General features: G+C 41.4%; 1 protein-coding gene across 3 annotated transcripts in view; it reads right to left on the bottom strand.

Annotated features, from left to right (window-relative positions):
- Positions 1-219: 219 nt before the first annotated feature.
- zfp64 (zinc finger protein 64 homolog (mouse)) overlaps positions 220-18,215 on the bottom strand; it is a 66,095-nt gene continuing 48,099 nt past the window's right edge. For all 3 annotated transcript variants that reach the window (XM_072556521.1, XM_072556522.1, XM_072556523.1), the window contains 2 exons: positions 17,695-17,946; positions 220-2,927 (listed from right to left, as the gene is read on the bottom strand). In XM_072556521.1, the coding sequence (XP_072412622.1) occupies positions 1,306-2,927; positions 17,695-17,946 (1,874 nt within the window). In that variant the 3' untranslated portion in view covers positions 220-1,305. The remainder of the gene's footprint in view (positions 2,928-17,694; positions 17,947-18,215) is intronic.

The raw sequence follows: 18,215 nt of genomic DNA, 5'->3' as shown, positions 1-18,215 counted from the left end.
TCCTTTCCTACATCCATGAGCCTAGACAATAAACATCATTAATCTATGAACGCAGATCAACAAGAACATAAGAAATAGAAGAAGGAGCTGATTATTCAGCTCCTTGAATGTGCCTCACCACTCAATACAATCATGGCTTTTCTTCTACATTAACTCCCTGTCTTTGACAATCCTCAACCTCCCCCCTTCTTCCCCCTCCCCACCCCCCTTCCCCCTCAATATACTCTGGTTCCCTGAGAGATCAAAAACCAGTTTTTAACACACTCAATAATGGCATGTCCACAACCTTCTAGGGCCAAACAACATCAAAGATTCACAACATCCTGGTGAATATATTTTTTCCTCATTTCAATCCTAAACGGTTGACCCTTTATCCTGAGTCTGTTCGAGATTCTCCAGACGGGAGAAATAATTTTTCACAATTTTGTAAGTTTGTATCAATCTTTTAAATTGCAGAGATCATCTATCATTCTTTTAAACTTCAAATTACTCAGTCTCATACCTTCTAATCCCAGGAACCAATCTACCGAACCTTCACTGTACCACTTTCAAGGCAATATATCCTTCCTTATATATGAAGGATAGCCACCCAAGATGCAATGGGAGTATTGTACAACTGTAGAAGGACTTTCTTATTCTTTAACTCCAATCCCCTGGCAATAATGTCAACTTCATTTGCATTCTTAAGTATTTGCTGAATCTACGTATAAACATGCTTATTAACTTTTTTGTGTTCCTTGAATGACTGAAGTCATGACACCTGTGATAGCCACTCATATGCTTACCTGCAGAAGATAGAAATCTGGATGGGAACACTTCCAAACACCATAGTGCAGATTCAGTAAATGCCCAATCACTCCTTACAAAACTGGAACATCCTTGGGCCCCCTCAGCCCATTTCCTCCATCCTCCAACCAGGCTGAATAATTAATTGTTGACCCAAACAAATGAGACTCTTCAGGTGTCAGGTTGTGATTCACTAATAATTTTGCTTATTCTCCTAGTTTTCAATCAACCCTTCCCCTAAGGTACTTAGGATGGAGAAGAACCTAAGAATAAGGTGTTTAATGTTTTCAAATATTAGATTAGATTCCAGTCTGAATCTTACTTATGACCAAAGCTATGAAAGCTAGCTGAAAGTTTCAGATAATGACATGTGAAATAATTCATTCTTTCATGATTACATCTTATGATCTACGGTGTAAGACACCCAACAGCTGTCCACAGAACTCAACAGACATTAGATTCTGCATTATCGTTGCATTTTAGCCAACGGCATTCAAAATCCATATTGATAACATAATTCTACATTGTCCACCCTTGGGTTTCTGTGACTGAACAGGAAGGCTGTGTGCTGTCTCCACTGGAGGTAAGGTGTATTGTTTGTCGACCAGAAAGCTGTGAGGCTTCCTGTAGCACTAAGGTCGATGAAGCACTGGACTCAGAGTAGAAAGCCCGCTCAGAGAGTGGATCATCAGGTTGTTGTTGCTGTGCTGTTGTAACAACCATGGGAAGACTCTGTATAATCACTCCTGAAGTGCTGATGCCAATGCCAGATACCAAAAGACTGTTTGTTTCCTCAGGCTGTGGAGGGAATCCTGTAGCTGATGAATTATGAGATGGAATTTGTAATACTGAGCATGTAACACCGGATGGAATTGCTGCTGGAACAATAGGATAGGTATGTTTAGGTCCCGGCAACTGAGGAGATGGTGAAGAGAAGATGGGTGACGCTGAGGATGAGGAGGTGGTTGCAACAGTCTGGTTTGGGTCACTAACCACAGTGACATCCCTGCTCTCCTCTTGAATGAGTGCATTTAGGCCATCCAGGTCTGAACAGTTGATTGTAGAAGCAGTGATGAATGATTGGCTGTTTGAAGATGCTTGATTATCAACTGCTGTAGTTTGCATTAGTGCCTGATGGAGACTGTCAGTGGCACTGGAATCAATAGGACTAAGTAAAGTGGCTTCCTGCTCTAAAGAGGAGTTAGTTTCAACTTCATTCTGTGATAATGCTTGTTGAGTTGGAGCAATCAAATTGACCTGCTGTAACAGTTGCAATTGGTTACTGGAGGTCACATCATCTCTGTTCTGATGACTTGGATCAGACACCACAGTATCTCTTACAGTATGATGTTCATTTACTACTGTTTGAACAATGCTGTTAGTTGGATTCAGCTGCTGGCTAACTATAATCTTCACCTCTCCTTTGCTAAAGGATGTGACTGATCTTGGTTGAAGATGATTAGACACAGAAGGAACACTGGTTTGGTTTTCATGTTGTATCTGCAACTGTAAAATGGCTAGTGCACTGTTATCACTGCTGTGAGATAAATCACGGTGTTGATTCTTATGGCTGCGAAGTGAATCTTCTCTGACAAAACTTGCGTCACACATATCACATTTGAAAGGCTTTTTGGCATCTAGTTTGACTACTAGCCGCGAACTGCCTTGCTTTTGCCCATCAATATCTTTCTTCCCTGCACTCAGTTTATCTTTGCCTATATGATGTTTTTTAAGATGCATAAGGAGATTGCTACGTTGCTTCGAATCAAAGGAGCAAAACTTGCACCTGAAAGGTCGATCTTCAGAATGAATTCTTTCGTGTACCTTCAATGATCCTTTACTAGCACAGGAGTAGCTGCACTGCAAGCATTTTATTGGCTTATCCGGTTGATGGGTCCTTGTGTGCTGCCGCAATGTGGACTTGTTCCCACACTGGAAGTCACACTGTGAGCACTTGAAAGTGTTCTCCATGCTGTGCTTTACACGGACGTGAGATCGGAGGTTGCCCTTCATGGCGCAGCGATAATCACAGAAGCTACATTGATAGGGCTTTTCACCAGAGTGGATGCGCATGTGTCTTTTTAGGTCCGAGTTGATTTTAAATTTAGCATCACACAACTGACATTGGAAAGGTGCGTCCCCTGAGGAGAAGAAAATTATAAATACAAGGTTAAAATTGGTAATTTTCAATTGAAATTCTCAGCATTGTTTTCAAATTCTTCCCTGGCCTCATCCCACATCCCTCCATCTTTAGCTCCAAAATCTTCCAGAGGTACTTGCACTTCAGTTCTGGTATCTGTAGCATCTAGTCTGCTGATTGCTCCACCATTGATAACCATTTAATAGGCAAGCCTTTAAGTTCTGGAATTCTTTCCTTACAATTCTTCACCTATTTTTCTTTCTTGAGACATTCTTTCGAACCCAATTCTTTGATCAAACTTCTATTATTTATCCTAATATCTTAAATGATTTGATGTCATATATTTTTAAAGATCTGTGGAATGTTCTGTTAAAAGAATGATGTACCTGCAAATGATTTTTTAAACAATTGTAATACTGAATAGTCATTCTAAAGATGTTTACATTTGTTACTTTTAAGTGAATTACTCAGCACTGGCAGAATAAATAACTCCATTGCACACAGACTGTCCAAGTCTTTTTGGGAAACATGCTTTGATTTGATCAATTTGCCATTGTCCAAATTTCAGTTTATACTAAGAGTTCATTGTGAAATGAAAATTTTTATTTCTTTCTACCTCAATTGTATCACTATTAAGGTTGGATACAGCCAAGGCAACCACTTGATTACTTTGGACTAATAATGTCTTTCAAAACCAAGGAAGGTGCTTTTCTTCTTTCTTTTTCATGCTTGTATCTCAAGTGCTTACAGTCCTTATGACACTAAATTGTATTTTGTATGAGCAAAGTCCAAATACTCCACAGCAATATAGGCATCTGTCAGAGTCTGCAAATGATGAACATGATACTTCAAGTCTTGAAAAAAAATGGATGGATTGGCAGTTAGAATGGAACAGACATACATGGTACTTTGAGTAATATTTTTGGTCAAGGGAACAAGGTAGAATCTCTCAGTACATAAACAAGGAAGCCACACAGGAATTCGAAATCAATGATAAGAAACGCAAGAGTATACAGTGACATGCGCAGGAAAAGTTGTCCAAGAACAACACAATTTTAATGCAAATGAGAAGATTCTAGATTTGATTCTTTTAGAATTAAACAATAGAAATTTTTGAGAACAGCCACTGTATGTAGCTGGACATGTAAAGGCCTGGTGTAGCAAATGTTCAATGTCAACCAGGGCAGGACTTATACAGTTAATGGTAGGGCACTGGGGAGTGTTGGTGAACAAAGAGACCTAGAGGTGTAGGTGCATGGCTCCTTGAAAGTGGAGTCGCAAGTGGACAAGTTGGTGAAGAAAGCATTTGGCATGCTTGTCTTCATTGGTCAGTGCATTGATATAGGAGTTGGAATTACATTTTCCGGCTATCAAGGACATTGGTGAGGTCACTTTTTGTATACTGTGTACAATTCTGGTCACTATTCTATAGGAAGTATGTTGTTAAACTTGAGAAGGTGCATAAAATATTTATAAGAACGTTGCCAGAACTGGAGGTTTGAGCTCTAGGGAGAGACTGAATAGACTGCGGCTATTTTCCCTTTAGCTTCAGAGACTGAGGGGTGACTAAGGTCTTTTTCCTAAAGTGGAGGAGTCCAAACCTAGAGGACATAGGTCTATGAGAGGAGAGTAAAGATTTAATAAGGATTGGAGGGGTAACATTTTCACACAGAGGGTGATGTGTGTACAGAACGAGCTACCAGAGGAGGCGGTGGAGGCTGGTACAATTACAACGTTTAAAACGTTTACAACAATTACAACATTCGGATGGGAATGCGAATAGGAAGGATTCAGAGGAATATGGGCCAAATGCTGGCAAATGGGACTAGGTCAGACTGGGATGTGCGGGCAGCACAGATGGTTTGGACTGAAGGATCTGTTTCCATGCTGGATGACTCTATGTATTCACATTTCCATTAAAAATGAGAACATATGAAAATATGGAAAACCTGGTTACTGGAATATTGGGTTTTCTCAGCTCTTGCTTGTCATTGTTCTACACAAAAAGTCCTCACCATTTTGCAGGACATATTTTCTTTTCTCCTTTTAGAGTACAGCTATAGAGATTTGTTACATCTTTAATTGGCAGGTGAATTCTTACTAGTCCTTCAAGAACACAATAGAAACTGCTGATGATATTAATACCTATATATGTGGAGACAGTTCATGGATTCCATTATGATTTTGATGTGCAACTAAATTAATTGTCTCATTTCTTGTATATTTGCAATATAAATTTGCAAGTGTGCTTGAGTTTGAGTCCTTGTTATGATACAGTGGCGGCCTTCACATTCCACAGCAGCTGAGGAATTCCAGCTGTGGCTATGCATACAAACAAACTGAGGCCCTGCCTAAAACATTTTACACAATATTAGTAACTGGAGCATATGCCCTGACATTTTACTCAAAATGCCTACAGCTTGTGTTATTGCCGTGAAATGGCAATTATTTGCAAAAACAGAATGTGCTGCTTTGTCACAACATAACAATAATCTCTTACTGTACAATTATTTACTTCCTGTGTGGCTTTTTAGAATCGATAGTGAGTAATTTCAAACCAATTAATGTCATTTCCGAGTTCTTCATATACCACAGCAGCAGACTTTACAATTAGTGGGTACCAGCACCTTCCTGGGTGAATGCACTATCCAGAGGAAATGAGCTACAAAGATTAAGAGATCCAGATTCAAAATGGGATCACTACCAAGACAGAGGATCTCTGCTGAGCAGATTGGCTGCTCTAGCTAATGGACACGTCAAATCACATAAAATCATCACAGGACTGTGCTTAGCTGGATACCCACCAGTATCAAATACTTTGTCCATGGTGAGACATAAAGGATGTTTGCTTGGGCAAGATCAGCAAAGAGAAGGGGTAAATAGTAAGAGCTACAGTTGAGGGGAGGGGCATGGTTGCAGGCGTGGGCAAGGACTTACAAGTGTAGCTAGATGTGCTCATTCTAAGTAGCTCACCTTCAGTGTATTTAGGAGTAGAATATATGCTCTGAATGAAATTCCTGTCAGTAGGGTGGCTGATGAGCCACGTAAAGCTAAGCTGAATTGTAAAATGTTGATCAGCAAAAGACCAGTGCATTGCTCACCTCTTTTCCCCTTCAATCTAACTAAGACCAGCAGGGAAGCATGCTTCAATCATTCATTAATGATCAACAATAATCTCTGCATAGTTAGACCAGGAGAATGAAATTTGACCAGGCCTACAGTGGAAGCAGGAGCACAATACAATCGCAAGTCACAGCAGGAACTAGATAAGGCTATTCTTGGCATAGAGACAGGTTGACACCATGTAGAGGAGGAAGGGCCAAATGCACCAACATTATTATCAGGTCCACAGGACAAGAAATGTTTCACAGGTACTCCTTTCAGTAAGTCATAACATGGAGTGCATTAAAATAATAATCAGTAAGTCACAAAACACAAGAGGCACTGAAATACAGTGAGATGAGATACATAGGCTGCATTTGACCAACTGTGGCATCAAGGAGCTCTACCTGTGACCAGTGGTGTGTTACAAGGATCGGTGCTGGGTCTACTGCTTTTCGCCATTTATATAAATGATTTGGTAGTTAACATAAGAGGTATAGTTAGTAAGTTTGCAGATTACACCAAAATTGGAGGTGTAGTGGACAGTGAAGGTTACCTCAGTGTACAATCGGATATTGATCAGATGGGCCAATGGGCTGAGGAGTGGCAGATGGAGTTTAATTCAGATAAATGCAAGGTGCTGCATTTTGGGAGTGCAAATCAGAGCAGGATATATACACTTAATGGTAAGGTCCTAGGGAGTGTTTCTGAACAAAGAGATCTTGGAGTGCAGGTTCATAGCTCCTTGAAAGTGGAGTCGCAGGTAGATAGGATAGTGAAGGTGGTGTTTGGTACGCTTTCCTTTATTGGTCAGTGGATAGAGTAAAGGAGTTAGGAGGTCATGTTGCAGCTGTACTGGATGTTGATTAGGCCACTTTTGGAATATTGTGTGCAATTCTGGTCTCCTTCCTTTCAGAAGGACGTTGTGAAACTTGAAAGAGTTCAGAAAAGATGTTCTAGGATGTTGCCAGAGTTGGAGGATTTGAGCGAAGGGAGAGGCTGAATAGGCTGGGACTGGTTTCCCTGGAGCGTCAGAGGCTGAGGGGTGACCTTATAGAGGTTTATAAAATCCATGATGGACATGGATAGAATAAATAGAGAAAGACTCATCCCTCGGGTGGAGGAGTCCAGATCTAAAGGGCAAAGGTTAAGGGTGAGAGGGTAAAGATTTCAAAGGGAAATAAGGGGCAACATTTTCACACAGATGGTGGTGCGTGTATTGAGGAAGTGGTGGATGCTGGTACAATTACAGCAGATAAAAGGGATCTGGATGGGTATATGAATAGGAAGGGTTTAGAGGGATATGGGCCAAGTGCTGTTAAACGGGACTAGATTTGGTTAGGATATCTGGTCAGCATGGACAAGTTGGACCAAAGGGTCTGTTTCTGGGCTGTACATCTCTATGGCTCTGCGAAAATCAATGGGAATCAGGGAAACTGCTCCTCTGGTTGCAGTCATACCTGGCCTATAGGAAGATGGCTGTGGTTGTTTAAGGTCTATCACCCCAGCTCTAGGACATCTCTGCAGGCATTCCTCAGGGTAGTGCGCTATGCCCAACCATTTTCAGCTGCTTCATCAGTGACCTTCCCTCTATCCAGAAGTCAGAAGTGGGTATGTTCACAGATGTTTACATAATGTTCAGCACTCTTTGCAGATCCTGAGATACTGAAGCAGTCCATGTTCAAATGCAGCAAGACCTGAACAATATCTGGGCTGAAAAGTGGCAAGTAACAATCAGGCCACATAATTGCCAGCAATTAACAGCCCCAACATGAGAAAATCATACCCCTTGGCTCTCAATAGCATTACCATTGCTAAATTCCACCCTATCAACATCCTTGAGGTGACTATTGAACAGAAACTGAACTATATGAGGCATATAAATATAATGGCTAATAGAATAGGTCAGAAGCTAGCAAACCTGCAGTGAGGACCTCAACTCCTGACCCCATAAAGGCTGTCCACCATTTATGAGGCACAAATCAGAAAAGTGATAGAATATTCCTCACTTTCTGAGATGAGTGGAGCTCCAATGATACTTAAGAAGCTTTGCACCATCTAGGACAAAGCAGCCCACTTGATTGGTACCACATTCACTCCCTCCACCACTGCACATAGTAGCACATCAGAATTTCACAAAGTCTCCTTAGGTAGCATTTTTCAAACCATGACCAATACCATTTTAAAAGGACAAAGGCAGATCTATGAGAACACCATCACCTGCAAGATCTGCTCCAAGCCACAAACCATCCTGACTTGGAAAGACATAAGGCCAAAATCCCAAAATGTCCTCTCTAATGACATTATGGGTGTATTTGCACAAAATGGACTTTAGCAGTTCAAGATGGCAGTTCACCATCACTTTCTCAGGACAATAAAGGACAGGCAATACATGCTTGTCTGATCAGTGACATCCATATTCCTTGATGAGGACGTGATGGCCTAATGGTATTATCACTGGACTGTTAATCCAGAGACCCAGATGGGGTTCTGGAGACCTGGGTTCAAATCCCACCAACACAGACAATGGAACTTGAATTCAATTTTTAAAATCTGGAATTAAGAGTCTATTGATGACCATGAATTGATTGTTGGAAAAACCCATCTGGTTCATAATACCTTTCAGTGAAGGAAACTACCATCCTTACCTGGTCTGTCCTACATGTGACCCCAGGGCCACAGCAATGTGGTTGGCTCTTAACTGTCCTCTGACCAATTAGGGATGAGCAAAAATTGCTGGCTTAGCCAGCCATGTCCTCATTTCATGAATGAATAAAAAAAATTAAAAATTGCATTAAAAATGCAATTCACAAATTGACTTTTGTAAACAGGCTCACAGAGATATTGAACATTAAATTTTGCAGAAATAATATTCAGTGCACAATAATCATTAAAAATTCTAAGTCTTAAACATAAAACAAAGCACGGGGAATCTAGAGTCTGAAAAAAACAAAAATGACTGATTAGTTGCTAGGTTCACTGCCTGGCATGAAGAGAGTCATGTCGGTTCAAGCAATGGAGTACTTTGCCGTAGCTTGTCTCCATCAGTTATGTGTCAGTTCTTCAATGATGAGGTCCAATATTTTCAACTAGGTCTCTCCAGCTGTTCCCTCAAGGCACCATCAGACTGGTACAAACACTGGGAATATTTTAGGTAAAGTTTTGCTATTACTTTTGCCCATCTGAATGTGCTTTTCTTTACACCCTTTCTTTTGAAGTGTGAAGGTTCAGCAAAAGTACCATCAGCCACACTGATCAGAAAGCAGTCATCTCCCAGGAACCATATTTACATTCAGAGGAAAACAACTCCTCCTGTTGAGAAGAAAAGCAGGGTCCATATCTCCACAAACAACACCTTGCATGACTAAATTTGGTCCTTTGTGTGACACCTTACTATTGAATTTCTTTTGAGACAGTAAAGGAATTCTGTTCCTTCTGTGGTGCACTGGGAAACTTAAAGTGGCCTCATTTACCCACAAATGACCAGAAGTTGTAGGCACAAGTGCAGCCTTTCAAATGACATTTAAATAACATTATCCTCTGATTATTCCTAGGCTATAGTGTAATGTCAAGCTGCTGATACATATCTGACAGAACAGTTTCTTTACATATTGCTTTTTAGTCAGGCCCAGGTAAGAGAAACATTGGGAATACTTGTGCTGCAGAGGCACAGGGATGTTTACAAGTCCTAGTCAATGAGTATGTCAGATCATCATCTCACTCTGTTATTTACTCTTCAGTTTCTCTTAACGTTTTGAGCATTGACAGACTTACATTATGCTCATGTTGCAAGATCACAAAAAGAAACTCCTCCTTCGGGCAAAACTATCCTCCAGGCTCAATACAAACATCCTAGCAACACTCAAATGAAGCTACCAATTTCAACGTGAGAAATTGAAATGATATGGGAAGCAAATCCTTGGGTAGATTTACAAGTTTCTCATTAATTGCAGTTTAACTAACACAAATTGTTTTTTGTCTTAAGTGCGTTATTGAGTTCATTAATCAGCTCAACTCAAAAGCAGAAGTTAAGATCCACTCAGTTAAGGCAAAACCCAACATTTCAATCTTACACATGCTGAAGGTGTAATTACTAATGTAAAGGGAAAAACTTAATCCTCAGGAGGTTCTTATACTTTTTCTTTCTTTCTGTCTCGTGGAGAGACTAACACCTTGCTATAACACAACAAACATGCTAGATAATCTTCAATCCCAATAACTAAGCAGCTATTTATTCACACCCTCTTTGACAATTATGGTGGTAGATCATATTGCTGTGAAGGAAGCCAAGTCCCATTGCACACTCATCAAAAGACATTGGGCACTTCCTGCTGTTGTCGTTTATTAGAATTCAGGAACTGAAATTCTTGGCCAGCTTTCCACCCTGGAATCCTGAATTCTACCCCTTTCACTACTCTGACTGCAAATAGTTTACATGATGCAGACCAGGGGAGCAAATATTGGATGTCATTTATCTTTCCCAACCTAAGTCACAGAGTCATACAGCATGAAACAAGTCCTGAGGGCAGGTTTGCTAAGTGAATAGATGTCATATTAGGTAAAAACAATAACTGCAGATGCTGGAAACCAAATACTGGATTAGTGGTGCTGGAAGAGCACAGCAGTTCAGGCAGCATCCAACGAGCAGCGAAATCGAAGTTTCGGACAAAAGCCCTTCATCAGGAATAAAGGCAGTGAGCCTGAAGCGTGGAGAGATAAGCTAGAGCAGGGTGGGGGTGGGGAGAGAGTAGAATAGAGTACAATGGGTGAGTGGGGGAGGAGATGAAGGTGATAGGTCAAGGAGGAAGGGCGGAGTGGATAGGTGGAAAAGGAGATAGGCAGGTCGGACAAGTCCGGAGAGTGCTGAGCTGGAAGTTTGAAACTAGGATTAGGTGCGGAAGGGGAAAATGAGGAAGCTGTTGAAGTCCACATTGATGCCCTGGGGTTGAAGTGTTCCAAGGCAGAAGATGAGGCGTTCTTCCTCCAGGCGTCTGGTGGTGAGGGAGCGGCGGTGAAGGAGGCCCAGGACCTCCATGTCCTCGGCAGAGTGGGAGGGGGAGTTGAAATGTTGGGCCACAGGGCGGTTTGGTTGATTGGTGCGGGTGTCTCGGAGATGTTCCCTAAAGCACTCTGCTAGGAGGCGCCCAGTCTCCCCAATATAGAGGAGACCACATCGGGAGCAAAGGATACAATAAATGATATTAGTGGATGTGCAGGTAAAACTTTGATGGATGTGGAAGGCTCCTTTAGGGCCTTGGATAGAGGTGAGGGAGGAGGTGTGGGCACAGGTTTTACAGTTCCTGCAGTGGCAGGGGAAAGTGCCAGAATGGGAGGGTGGGTCGTAGGGAGGTGTGGACCTGACCAGGTAGTCACGGAGGGAACGGTCTTTGCGGAAGGCGGAAAGGGGTGGGGAGGGAAATATATCCCTGGTGGTGGGGTCTTTTTGGAGGTGGCGGAAATGTCAGCGGATGATTTGGTTTATGCGAAGGTTGGAAGGTGAGCACCAGGGGCATTCTGTCCTTGTTACGGTTGGAGGGGTGGGGTCTGAGGGCGGAGGTGCGGGATGTGGACGAGATGCGTTGGTGGGCATCTTTAACCACGTGGGAAGGGAAATTGCGGTCTCTAAAGAAGGAGGCCATCTGGTGTGTTCTGTGGTGGAAATGGTCCTCCTGGGAGCCGATACGGCAGAGGCGGAGAAATTGGGAATACAGGATGGCATTTTTGCAAGAGGTAGGGTGGGAAGAGGTGTAATCCAGGTAGCTGTGGGAGTCGGTGGGTTTGTAAAAAATGTCAGTGTCAAGTCGGTCGTCATTAATGGAGATGGAGAGGTCCAGGAAGGGGAGAGAGGTGTCAGAGATGGTCCAGTTAAATTTAAGGTCAGGGTGGAATGTGTTGGTGAAGTTGATGAATTGCTCAACCTCCTTGCGGGAGCATGAGGTGTCGCTAATGCAGTCATCAATGTAGCGGAGGAAGAGATGGGGAGTGGTGCCGGTGTAATTACGGAAGATCAACTGTTCTACATAGCCAACAAAGAGACAGGCATAGCTGGGGTCCATACGTGTGTCCATGGCTACGCCTTTGGTCTGGAGGAAGTGGGAGGATTCAAAGGTGAAATTGTTAAGGGTGAGGACCAGTTCGGCCAAACGAATGAGAGTGTCGGTGGAAGGGTACTGTTGGGGACGTCTGGAGAGGAAAAAACGGAGGGCTTGGAGGCCCTGGTCATGGCGGATGGAGGTGTAGAGGGATTGGATATCCATGGTGAAGATGAGGCATTGGGGCCGGGGAAACGGAAGTCTTGGATGAGGTGGAGGGCGTGGGTGGTGTCTCGAATGTATGTGGGGAGTTTCTGGACTAGGGGGAATAGGACAGTGTCGAGGTAGGTAGAGATGAGTTCAGTGGGGCAGGAGCATGCTGAGACAATGGGTCGGCCAGGGTGGTCAGGCTTGTGGATCTTGGGAAGGAGGTAGAACCGGGAAGTGCGGGGTTCCTGGCCTGAGGTTGGAAGCTGTGGGTGGGAGATCTCCTGAGGTGATGAGGTTCTGTATGGTCTGGGAGATGATGGTTTGGTGATGGGGGGTGGGGTCATGGTCGAGGGGGCAGTAGGAAGAGGTGTCCTCGAGTTGGCGTTTGGCTTCAGCGGTGTAGAGGTCAGTGCGCCAGACTACCACTGCGCCCCCTTTATCCGCTGGCTTAATGGTGAGGTTGGGATTAGAGCAGAGGGATTGGAGGGATGCACGTTGTGAGGGTGAGAGGTTGGAGTATTGCAATTTGCTTTTTTATGGAATTTTCCATGATTCCAATCTCAAGGTTGTGAAGCATAATGCAAGAAAGATCAAGTGTAAAAACTATATAAAAAGTGGTAATCCATTTTTTAAACACTGAAGCCAGAAATTACAAGCACTTCCTAATCTATAAACTTCCCTCATCAAACCAACAAACTCTGAGTGACCTTATGCCATGTTAACATAAATTTAAATGTAGTCTCAGAGAATGTTCATAAAGCATAACTCAATTTCAGCAAGAGAATAAGGAGAAAGATTTCATAGCAGAAAATTATCTCACAGCATCTGCCATGTCAGACCTTCCCTTGCACTCCAACTCAATACTTTTTTTTGCACTAAGTCACTCAACATGCTGATACAGGGCAATGAAGAATAAAGGATGTCAGAGACCAAGTAAACAGGCAACCAATGCTATATCTTCTTAACTGATCAGATCAAAGGACTGTGAAATTGACAGGGTAAGAACTGAGAAACCAGTGTAATTGGAGGAGGTGAATTCAATGTCAGATCAAGTGCAGAAAAGAAAAACAGAAAGAAAAATTAAGAGACAGAACTGATGTGACAAAGAAAAACTGAAAACATAGTTAAATGGTAAATTCAATACATTTAAAGTATTCAAAAATTAATCCTGGAGTAAGACTCCACTCTTGTAACAGTTTATTTTCAGACAGGTTGATTGGCATTAATGAGTAGTTATCAAGTTGCACAAAGGGGACTTAGGGTGTAATGAAAGGACTTAGCTTTCCAAGACACCATGCCAAAAGTAGCATCTTCATTGCATTCAATGCATTTCAATGATGAGGCAGTCAGTGACATCGCAGTTTAGCAAATTTAATGACAAAAGGGATGCAACACATCTACAACAATATTTGCATATTAACATTTAACTGCACATGTCCCTCACCAGAAGTTGCTGAATAATTTATGCACAGACATATAGTCATTTGATGATACAGAACTTGACTCTTTCTAAAAACAAAGACTCATTTTGCCAAAGCATTTCACCGTGCACTCATCAGGACATTTTGCAAGAAATGCCAAGGTAAAGAGAAAATAACATTTATACTGTATGAAGAAAAGTTCTGATTGGTTGACAATTTGGCTCTGATTGGTAGAGGTCTTGCTGTGGAGAACGTACCAGTTAGATGGTGACTGACAATTAACTGTGAAACTTAGTTTAAATTTTATACCTGGCAAGTTACCTGCCAGAAGTTTACTTGCTAACCAATCAGCACTTGCCTCTCCTCTGCACAATGCTACACATACTTCCTTTTCAGCTAACTAATTCCCCTTTGAAGGCCTCGATTGAACTTACCTCCACCACACTATTTGGCAATACATTTCAGATCACAACTACTTGCTGTGTGAAAATAAAGGTTTCCTCGTATCCCTTCTGCTTTTTTAATTACATAATTAAAATCTGTGGCCTGTCCCTTTGAATACTTTCATGAATGTGAATATTTTCTCCCTATCCATCTGCCAGTCTCCTCATGATTTTAAATGCCTTTATCAAATCTCCTCTCAGCATTCTTTTCCCTCAGGAAAACAGACTTAACTCCTTGGATCTATCTTCATAACTGAAATTCCTCATCCGTGGAACTATGTCAACAGCAAAAGTTGTCCTAATGTATTGTGTCTTACACAATAGAACATTCCTAACATTGCATTAGTTTTCCAGTTTTTAGATTTTGAGTCAGAAATAGCATAAATGAATAATAATATTAATAAAAGTTAACAACGATCAACTGCATTTATATAGTGTTTTTAACATAGTAAAACATTCCAAGATATTATGCACAATATCAAACAAAATTTAACATTAAGCCACAACTGGATATTAAGATAGATGGTAGAATCATACAGCATTCAGAGTGCAGAGGGAGACCATTTGGGCCTTTGAATCGACATCAACTCTCTGAAGAGCATATCCTCCAGACCCATCCCATTCCTGTAACCTAGCATTCTCTATGGCTAATCTACCAACCCTGTACATCCCTGGATACCCACAGGCCATTTAGCCTGGCCAATCCATCCAGCCTGCACATATTGGACTGTGGAAGGAAACCGGAGCACCCGGAGGAAACCCACGCAGACACTGGGAGGATGTGCAAGCTCCACACAGACAGACAGTCACCCGAGGGTGGAATCAAACCCTGGCGCTGTGAGGCAGCAGTGCTAACTCCTGAGCCACTATGTCACTCTGTTCTGTTACTACCGAAGAAAGAAAGACATGCTATTTCGTAGCAATGTTGACAACTGCCAGATATCTCAAAGCACTTTACAGCCAATGAAGTATTTTTTTGAAACATAGTCACTGTTGAAATGATGCAATTATGGTAACTCATTTTGTTCAGCAAACTCTCGCAAATAGCAAAGCCATAATGACCAGATAATGTTTGTTGAGATGTTGACTGATGGATAAATATTAGCCAGGACACTGGGGCTAACCTCTTGCTCATTTTCAAAACAGTGCCATTGGATCTACTCCATTCATCTAAGCCAGCAGGTGACATCTTATTTTAAGTTGTCATCTGAAAGTGCAATGCCCCCTCAGTATGACACTGGTGTGACAACCTTGAATTTGTGTACAAATCCTAAAGTAGTACATGACCCAGAATCTTGTGATTCACAGTCAGTATGCTACCAATTAAACAAGGTACCACCCGAGATTGGGTACTGATGAAAAACTTAGTCCAAGACACAAATTTTAAGCAGGGTCTGAAAGGTGAAGGAGTGAGATGTAGGGACTTAGATGGGAATTCCAGAATGTGGAACCTAGGCAGTAGAGGCCAAGCCATTAAAGGTGGACAATGAAATCACGGATGCACAGGATACTAGAATTGGAAGAGAACATAGATTTGTTTTTAGGCTTTGAGGAGGTCACAGAGGTAGAAAGAAGTAAGGCTATGCAGGGATTTGAACATGAGGATGAGTATTTTAAATATGGCATTGCAAGACTTGGAGCCAATGTAGCAATCGATAAATCAGTCTCATGAAAAGAGAGGGAAGGAAATAACTTGAGAAAGCAAGGGAGATATGATTGAAAAGGAGAAAGATTAGCAGTGAAGTGGAGGGAGAGTAACTAATATCATCCAGCTGTTGAAAATATACCAAATGAATGATTTTTATTGATTCCAGAATAATGGTTTTCCATTGGGGTCAGCTACTGTGAACTCCATGGTGGTCTGTATCAACATTATATCAGAATCTGAACAATAAAAACACAACTTGCACTGAATCATGAGGATTTTACCTGTCACTGATGGAAGTGTTGATTGCTTAAACTGAGAACCACAAAAAGTATTGAGAGTAACCACTAGTTTAAACAGTGAAAATTATATTTTATTTTAAAGCAGTAATTCAGAGTTGGAGGAACTAAAATGTCCTGAGACTCAATACCTGGATTGCTATGATGATTCATCTTCAATTCCCCTGACTTGTACTCCACTATTTAGGCCACATGGCTCATTATCCTATTCACTTTTATGTTTGTTTGGGAGGCAGTGGTTGAATGGTATTATCAGTAGACTATTAATCCAGAGACCTCGGCAATGATCTGGGGATCCCAATTCAAATCCCACCATGAGAGTTGGTTGAATTTAGAATCAATTAAAAGTTTTGAATTAAAAGTCTTATGATGCATGAACCCAATGTCAATTGTTAGAAAAACCCATCTGTTTCACTAACGTGCCTGATGGAAAGAAACTTCCATTCCTACCTGGTCTGGCCTACATGTGATTCCAAAGCCACAGCAATGTGGTTGACTCTCAACTGTCCTCTGGGCAATAAATGCTGGCCTAGCTAGCGATATCCTTATCCCGTAAATAAATTCAAACAAAAATACTGTCAGCAGTATTGGGTTTATAGACAACAGCAAACTACAAGAACGAAGCAAAGATATTAATAGTGCATAAAATATAATGCACACAAATGCAAAGTACTACACATTAAGGGAAGAACGTGCAATCTAACAAACTGCAAAGGGGGATATAATATTTAATAAGGCTAGATAAACTTAATGGTGAGCATGGTCAACTAATGCAGAGAAACAATCAAAAAAAGTGAATCAAAAATATGGCCTAATTGGTGGTGTGCAAGCCAGGGGAATTACAGGTGAAACCTCATAGCAATCCAGACTGATCCTTGAGCATTACACTTAATATTGGCTCCAGTGGAATTTTGGAGGTGGTGCAGAGAAGAAGCCAATCTTCACTATAAAGTGTATAAGAAAAACACTGGAGAAACGTCAGCGTTGCAGTATGGAAAGGTACTTATCATGGTCATCCCTAGACATTTACAGGTTAAGCTGTAGACAAGGATAGAGTCTCAAAGTAGCCACAGTCCAGTCCATTTCTTCAAATATCTATATTTACTGTTCATATTAAGAGGTGTCAACAAAGACAGTTTGTAAAAATCTAACTATAAACCAATAGCAACATGATTCATTGTTATCTATTTCTATTTTAATATATTTTGCTGAATGTGGCCAATGCTGAGAGTCAGGAAATTACATCAGACCCAGTATGAGTTTTGCACCACGGAGCTGAACCATCTTAAGCAGACTCATCTGAATTTCTTGAAGAATTAGACTGTTACTTTAGATACAATCAGCATACAGATTAAACCAGCAAAATAAAAATCACTCAGCTAGATTATTAGGACATTATTTTGGTGGGGTTGCCATTTCCAAAATTGAGGTAGAAATGAATAGAGCTAATTGCATGTATTTGAGGAATATTTTGGAGAGTTACAATGTGAGCAGACTAAACACTGTGAAATTAGGTTTCTGCAACAAGTTGTTTTACTATTTCTCCATTCAATGCATAACAAACTACTTATGCATATCTTTTCAATCTAACTTGTACCTGGAGAGTAACGTCTTACCAGTGTGAGAGCGGAGATGAATAATGAGCTGGCTAGAGCTGTGGCTAGCATAAGGACATATCTGGCATTTAAATGGTCGCTCGTCAGAATGGATCCTGAGGTGCTTCTTCAGGCTGCTGCTGTCTGCTGCTGCATAGTCACAATGCTGGCATTTATGAGGCTTCTCTCCAGTATGTGAACGATTGTGCATCTTCAGCTTATCCAGACGACTGAATCGTTTGTTGCAAGTGTCACATTTGAAAGGCTTTTCACCTACAAAACAGCATGGTTTAAACAAAAATCATCCCAAAAAGATACAGACTTTTCCAGATTGACTGCACTATTGGTTTTCATTTTCTTAAATAAATTCACGCGCCTTGAAATGCAGTAATGAGGTAAACATTTAAATAATTCAGTAGTGCTAATATTTATGATATCTACTTAACTACTCAGGCTGAGGGCACAATTTGAGACAATTAATCAATACACAATGGGAGCGTGAGGGCACTGGTTGAAAAGGATGGAATATTCCTCAAGAACAT

This window comes from Chiloscyllium punctatum, chromosome 37 (assembly GCF_047496795.1).
Source record: "Chiloscyllium punctatum isolate Juve2018m chromosome 37, sChiPun1.3, whole genome shotgun sequence".
Lineage (NCBI taxonomy): Eukaryota > Metazoa > Chordata > Chondrichthyes > Orectolobiformes > Hemiscylliidae > Chiloscyllium > Chiloscyllium punctatum.
This window is presented reverse-complemented; position numbering and strand designations above follow the sequence as displayed.